The following is a 7603-nucleotide window of genomic DNA, read 5'->3' as shown; positions in this document are numbered from 1 at the left end:
GACCCATACTCTGTTTTCAGTAGGCTGTGATTTAGCAATAAATGCAATAACCACAGTATAGTAGATTACCTATTTATGTGTAAGATACATTTTTGATAAATTTGAAATGAAATGAGCTGTAACAAGAGACTGCTTGGACTTTAACGAAGATATATACTGATGATTCAGCGCAATGTTTCCCGTGGATTACTTTGACTTTTTTCCCTCCAGATTTTTTTGCAGTTGCAAAACAGGTGTCTAGTCTTTTAAGTAATTAAAATGTACCAAGGAGTCTTACATATAGACTAATTCAGTGTTTGAACAAGTCATCAACGCAACGTTTTGCTGCCATTTCGCTACCCCAGAAATACACTGTTCTATCTGCTCAGTACCTAGTTTTGAAAAAAAAAATTGACGTTAAAAAATTTGAATTTCACAGCCTGTCAAGCTTTTTTCGAATGCAATTCTTTGAATGTCTTGATAACGACTTCGAATAATCTTACGATTCTGATATAGCAAGTAGAACATTTGGGTTTTGATCTCATGGTCTTAGTAACTCAAAACGGCCGAAAATGTCAGATAGAACTTTATGATTCTAAGGTAGCGATTTGTGAACTGAAGTCTTCTTGTTTTCAACAGGCCTCAAATTACCATGATTTGGGCATTGTGATGGCTTCTGGCCCTAACTGGAAGGAACAAAGATCGGTTACTCTGAGTATACTAAGGGACATGGGGATGGGCAGGAACGTTTTGGCCGGGAGAATTCAGGATGAGGTGGCGCAATACCTCACGTGTCTTAGCAATCTGGATGGGAAACCAGCAGACATACGACTGCTGACAAACATGAGTGTTGCTAATGTTCTCTTCTCTGTGGTGGTGGGTCAACGCTTTGAGTATGATGATCCGACGTTCAAAAGGGTGGTTGGTTTGATAAACTATAACTTTACGCATGCGCTGGGTGTGGGACCTGCTATTCTCAATATGTACCCGATGTTACATTATCTACCCGGGGACTTATTCAAAACGGCACTTATCTTGAAGAATAGAAAAGAGTTAGGAGAAATTTTTGTCCTTCACTTTAGAGATCTGAAGGGTCGAAAAGAATACAATGACTCAAATATGGACAGCCTGATTGCTCGCTATGTGTTTGAGAAAAACAAAAGGAAAAGGAGTGGACAGCCGACTTATTTGGACGACAGGAACTTGGCTAAAGTCATAGAGGATCTTTTGGGAGCAGGAATTGAAACGACCAGTACCACTATCAACTGGTTTATCCTTTATACACTGCATCACCCAGAAGTACAGGAAAAAATCTTCAAAGAGATCAACTCTGAAATAGGCACAGAGAGGGCCCCAACCATGATGGACAAAAACAAGCTGAAATATCTAAACGCCACAATCATGGAAGCTCAGAGAATGGGAAATGTCTCTCCAATGGGAGTAACTCACTTGTGCCCTCGGGATACCACATTCAAAGGCTTCAAGATACCAAAAGGAACACACGTTATTGGTAACATGTCGTCTATCTTTTCTGACAAACAAGTATGGGGTGAAGACGCAGATAATTTCCGACCAGAGCGTTTCATCGATGACAAGGGTAACTTAAAGCACTTTGAAGAGTTTACTCCATTTTCTATGGGTAAGAGAGCGTGTCCCGGAGAGGCGCTGGCAAACATGGAGTTGTTTATTCGCATCTCATCAATGTGTCAACGTTTTCAGTTTTTGGCACCAGACCCTCTCAACCCACCAGAGATAATTGAAGTTATGAGCATATCCAGATCCCCCGGACCATTTGAAGTCAGAGTTGTCGAAAGGCAATAGTTCCAGCAGGATATGCATGTTTTTGGATTTCACAGAGAATAGAGATGAGGAAAACATCGAAATCCTTGTACTGGCGATCACTTACATGTTATACATTTGTACCTATTATAGATGTCAACTTGGTGGGTCCCTTTTGGTGAACAGCTGGCATATTTTTCACATATAGTTTTCTTACTACGAATGCCAATATATGTATAGTATTAAAAAAACAGCAATTTTCAATGAAGCACCGACCACGCTAAAGTAGTGGAAACACTTCTTCTTAATTCGACCCCCATCTGTTCTAATAGATGAATATTCATTTACACAACGCCTGTATCCAGCCCCTGCGCTCCCCTTTCAGTGAGTGCTGAGACGTCTGTGCAGCTGCTATTGGTCGTCTCAAATCTGCCACTGAATGATCTTCAACTTACACATTATTTGAACGAAATATAGGACTTTAACATTATGAAAACGATAATACAATTCTACATGGTGGTCACCTGTCTCAGGGGGCAACCGTTCTTGGAAACTGAATGTAAAGTCAGGCTTAATTCAGAAAAAAAAGTAATTTTTTAAAAAGTCCATGTAAGTGGAAATAGGAAGATGAATTGATTGTTCTTGCATACCGTAGTCGTAAAAATAGAGTGTCACCTGTTGAACTTTAGATACCAGGTCTTTAAAAAAAAAAAGAACACAAGTAATTGTACCCAGAACCAGCATGCCAGCCTAAATGACGGTAGTCTAAGACAATCTTCTGTGCATTTTTCTTGCTGTCTTCAATGGCTCCAATTACCAGAAGTTACACCCAGGGCTACTCTACAGAAAAAGAAACATTCAACGCGCTAGAAGTATGGCAGTGTATAATAATGTTATGTTTAAAACTTTTTAGTTTTGGGAAAAAGATGGCGTTTGTTGCTTTGCTGTCTCTACACTATCTTTTCATATATACCATTTGGTCCTTCAGTTTTCCATTCTGTACACTCTAAACATATCTGTTTTACCTAACTTAAGATAGGGTTTCCTTTCCATGTATTGGAATTTTTTAGAATACACAATGGAAATCAATATTTATCATCTTAAAATAAAGGCTGTCTCCGTATTCTCAATTTTGTTGGGTTTTTTTGTTTGTGATTCTCTTGTGTGCTTGGATATTGGTATGCTATTGGAACAGCTATTTACAAGGTTCTACAATCTCACCGGCAGCTGACACGAACGAACCGAACGAAGAAAAACCATCAATTAAAAAAACAACAACCCAATCATTTTCTTCGTTGTTCGTACTGACCATTTTACATTGAACTACATAGTTCTAATGCTTTAGCATTTACTTGTGTAAATGTTATGTATTAACTGTATTCTGGTAAAGTTCAAGCAAGATGACAAGGGATGGGGGACACTCATTGGTTTACTTTTAAGCTGATTTGTTTTCAAAGAAATTAGTCTTGATCGTTTGTAGTTTAATTATCTTAAATTAAATAACTTACACAAAACGCCACATACGACTTTAAATATCCAACAATTTGAAATGCTATTATGTAAGTTACAGACTAGATCAACTCGTGGAGTCTGGGTTTGGATCCAAGAGAGAAAGAGAGAAAGAGAGAGAGAGAGAGAGAGAGAGAGAGAGAGAGAGAGAGAGGGGGGGGAGGGGAGAGGGGAGGGAGACGGGGGATTTGTTCTTTTTCTGATGCGAGTTTTTCTCTTTTCAACGTATTCTTAAGAGATCAAGTGCCCCCTTTCGACACTATCCTAATTATTTTTGCCCAAAAAGTCAACACAAAACTCGAGAACAGGTTACCAAAGCAGTCATGTTTTCTCACATTGTTTTCTGCTGTTACAGTTGTTGTCATTATTGTTGTTGTTATTGATGACCCAGGAACCCCTAAGCTTTGCTTCAAGGTTAAAAGCAATGAACCGGTAGGCACAGGTCTTTAAAAAAAATTTTAAACACCGAGCATTTTGTGATATTATATTATTCCTTTTCTTTCGACAGGCCATGAATTACCAAGGTCTGGGCGTTGTGATGTCTTCAGGACCGAACTGGAAAGAACAGAGATCTGTTTCCCAAGGCATTCTTAGAGACTTGGGCATGGGAAAGAACGTTTTAGCCGAGGGAATACAAGAGGAGGTAGCCCAATATCTTACTTGTCTGAGCAAGTTGGAGGGGAAACCAAAAGACATACGCATTCTTACGAATATAAGTGTGGCAAATGTTATTTGCTCTGTGCTTGTGGGGCAGCGCTTCGACTATGAAGACCCGAAGTTTAAAAGAGTGGTTGAGCTGATGAACTATAACGTTACACATCTCATTGGCTTGGGACCCACTATTCTCAGTATGTATCCCGTTTTACACTACCTTCCAGGGGATCTCTTCAATACTAAAATTATATCGAAGAACAGGAGAGAATTCGGAGAACTTTTTATCCTTTATTTTAGAGACCTCAAAGGATTCACAGAATACAACGAAGCGAACACGGACAATTTTATTGCAAAGTATGTGTTCCAGAAAAACCAAAAGGAAAAGAATGGAGAGTCGACCCATCTTGACCAGAGAAACCTGACAAAAGTCATAGAAGATCTGTTAGGCGCTGGGATGGAGACGACAAGCACGACCATCAGCTGGTTTCTTCTCTATATGCTGCACTACCCTGAAATCCAGGAAAAAATCTTCAATGAGATTAACTCTGAAATTGGTACAGAAAAGGCTCCAACTATGATGGACAAAAGCAAGCTGAAATATTTGAACGCTGCAATTATGGAAACTCAGAGGATTGGGAACATTGTCCCTTTTGGGGTTACCCATATGTGTTCACGTGACACGACCTTCAGAGGGTTCAAGATACCAAAGGGGGCGCATGTTATTGGAAATATGACGTCAGTATTTTTCGACAAAACAGTTTGGGGGGAGGACGTGGATACTTTCCGACCAGAACGTTTCCTTGACGATATGGGTGATCTAAAACACTTCGAAGAATTTACTCCTTTTTCAGTTGGCAGGCGAGTTTGTCTTGGGGAAGCCTTGGCGAAGATGGAATTGTTTCTGTACCTCTCGTCAATGTGTCAGCGATTCCAGTTTTTGGCCCCAGACCCAGATGTTCCCCCAAAGATAAGTGACGTGATGAGCATAACAAAATCTCCAAAACCTTTTGAGATTAGACTTCTTGATAGACGTTCGTGAGCAGAAAACGGTTGATGAAATCCAGAAGAATGCAGAAAAGGCCCACGGCTGCTGCAGTGAAAGGAAGAAAAATCTTCAAGAGCAATCACGTGAAGGCGTTGAAAGGACTGCAGATCCTCCCAAGTGTAATGTTTCTTTGTTCTTTGCCTTTTTCCTCCTGAAAGAAAATCCTGCCCAAATATTTTCCATTGTCCTTATTTCCTGAGCCTTCAAAGTTTTCATTTACACTTTGCTTAAGTGATATGCTTCCAAAGTTGCGAATGCGTTTTGCATTTTTAAACACTTCAACACCGTTTTTAAAAACTGGGTTAGAGGTTTTCCACCGTTCCCACCCCACTCTCATGTGTTTTTGTACGTTAGATATTGCTTGTGGAACGCATACAGTTTTCATTTGAACGGGGATATGTACTACACAAATACTATTTTTACTATTATTGTTATCACACACTTGGTTCAAGTGGCTTGCAAGGCAGTATGCGTATAGCTTTTCGTTTCAAACCCTTGCTGTACTTTAAAAAAACATTCCATTTCTCCAGTGCTCATGTCTTGTCCTCTTACGTGACAATCATAGTGCCGTGCAACCATTTTAACTCCTTTCATTTATTCACCTGTTAAAGATGTTCCTTTATTTTGCAATGAATCTTTATTTGTAGAGATAATAATCTTTCTTTGGTTCATTTAGCTTGCTTCTAATTGCATAATGTTTTTGACAATATATGTGCTGTTGTTTTTTTACACGTATAAGTTACCATGGTTTCCATTAGTGTCCGTTTCTATTTTTATGTTTCATTTCAAATGAACAATTGATGGTTTATTGGTTTCACTATGCTTTTGCCAGTTTAACATGTTACTGGTTTCATAAAAATTTATAGCAGTTTTACGTGTATATACAGTTCATTCTGGTTTTTAAAAATATTTTTGTTCTTATTCTCTGTTTTATCGTTTCCATTTTCACATAATAATGTGTTAAATGTAGACGATATCCTAATACTCAAGCTGTTCCAAGTATATTCACTTTCAAAACTACTCCTGAGATCTGGCGGAGAAGAAAAAGAAATAGTAAGATACACCCTTACATCTTCTTTGATTCCAAATGTGAGGCAGGGTGGTGGAATCAGGCTCTTGTCAATTATTGGGCATGTAGAGTTATTGGTATCATCTTAAAGCTTGTTCACTTGTTGTTATTTGGATGAAAAAAGTATCTATTTATCTTGAATACAAGTCGAGATATTTGCGAAAGAAGGAGGTGGGGGTCACCTGTTTTCAGAGGTAAAATTAGTGAGAAAGTAGCCGCCAAAAGTTAGTTATTTCCTTAGCTTAGGAATCCGCGGTAACTAAAAATTTTATGTGTCTTTAATCTACGTTTTTCTGAAAAATCCACACCGAAATAAGTTCTTTAATAGGCATGAAAGGTGTTGAGCCAAAAAACAAAAATTTAATAAAAATTCACAAACCTGTGGAAAAATGCAAGTTTCTTCATTTGGATTATTTTGACGAAAGCCTGATTCCACCACGCTGCCTCACAAACGTACTGACGATGCCTCTCCTTTGGAGCACCTCAAGGACGCCAAGCGAGGAGGGAGGTAGAATTTAGGCAATCTACTTCCTCTATGGCTACCTCCCACACAAAGCTGTATCATGTACACTGCTTGAAAATCGTCCGTCAAAACGCAAAAATGCATCGATGTACACCAGAGGTTCGAGTGACTTTTTAAAATAATCATGCCCTTTGGATGGTTAACATCTCTTTCTTCTTATTCCACATGTCTCTTTGATGTTTCAGTCTGAAGTTTTTAAATTGTGAATTAAGTAGATTACAGCGCTTGGCTATTTTCTATTTGCTTCAGATTGCTTATTATGATATTAAACAAATTGTAACCATGGTTCACATTCTTTTCGTGTGATTTCTTTACTTTCTCTTTCAGCATTCCCTGCAAAATCGCTAGCAAACCGAAGGTTAATTGGTACCAAGTTGAACTATAATGCAAATGATGGTGGTTCAAATTCATAATATAGTGAGGTGTTCCATAACATCTGCTGATGATGATGATGATGATATTTTTTTTTCCTTAATGGGCCTGGTGGACTCCACGAAGAAATCTTGAGCGAGAGTGAGGCTCTTTTTCGACTCCATTGTCATTATACTTAGAGCAACTTCCGCTCGACCAAATATCTCCATTCGAGTTGTCAATGTCCTGGACATTTAAACATGCTTGTGTATTTTAACCCATTTCACTCAGTATTATGTAGCTTTGGCCAGCGCCGCTGGCAGTAAGAGGGTATCGCTTCGAATAAAGCTTACTTATTGGCGTAGCTAGCAATTCTTGAATCAAGGCTTTCCCCAATCCAAGAATGTCTGTCCGCAAGATCACCCTGTCCAGTTTTGTTATCACACACACACACACACACACACACACACACACACACACACACACACAAATACACACCCACACACCCACACACAAACAAATACACACAGACATACACACACACACACACACACACACACACACACACACACACACACACACACACATGTATACACATTGTAGAAGTGGACAAAAGGACAGAGGGCATAAAAAAGGAAATTAGGTACTCAAAACGGTCAGCGAACACTTCTGGTTTCATGCCAAAGTACAATCA

At 39.0% G+C, this 7603-nt stretch overlaps 2 protein-coding genes across 3 annotated transcripts in view; both read left to right on the top strand.

Moving 5' to 3' along the window:
- The window catches only part of LOC101849380 (cytochrome P450 2B4), an 18011-nt gene extending 12144 nt beyond the window's left edge, over positions 1–5867 (top strand). For both annotated transcript variants that reach the window (XM_005100865.3, XM_005100866.3), the window contains one exon: positions 3776–5867. In XM_005100865.3, coding sequence (XP_005100922.1) covers positions 3776–4960 — 1185 coding nt within the window. In that variant the 3' untranslated portion in view covers positions 4961–5867. The remainder of the gene's footprint in view (positions 1–3775) is intronic.
- LOC118477867 (cytochrome P450 2D6-like) lies at positions 31–2886 on the top strand. The gene has a single exon (XM_035970400.1). It carries the CDS (start codon positions 523–525, stop codon positions 1798–1800), a length of 1278 nt encoding a protein of 425 aa, XP_035826293.1. The 5' UTR covers positions 31–522; the 3' UTR covers positions 1801–2886.
- Positions 5868–7603: the final 1736 nt, after the last annotated feature.

This window comes from Aplysia californica, unplaced genomic scaffold, assembly GCF_000002075.1.
Source record: "Aplysia californica isolate F4 #8 unplaced genomic scaffold, AplCal3.0 scaffold00263, whole genome shotgun sequence".
Taxonomy (NCBI): Eukaryota; Metazoa; Mollusca; class Gastropoda; order Aplysiida; family Aplysiidae; genus Aplysia; species Aplysia californica.
This window is presented reverse-complemented; position numbering and strand designations above follow the sequence as displayed.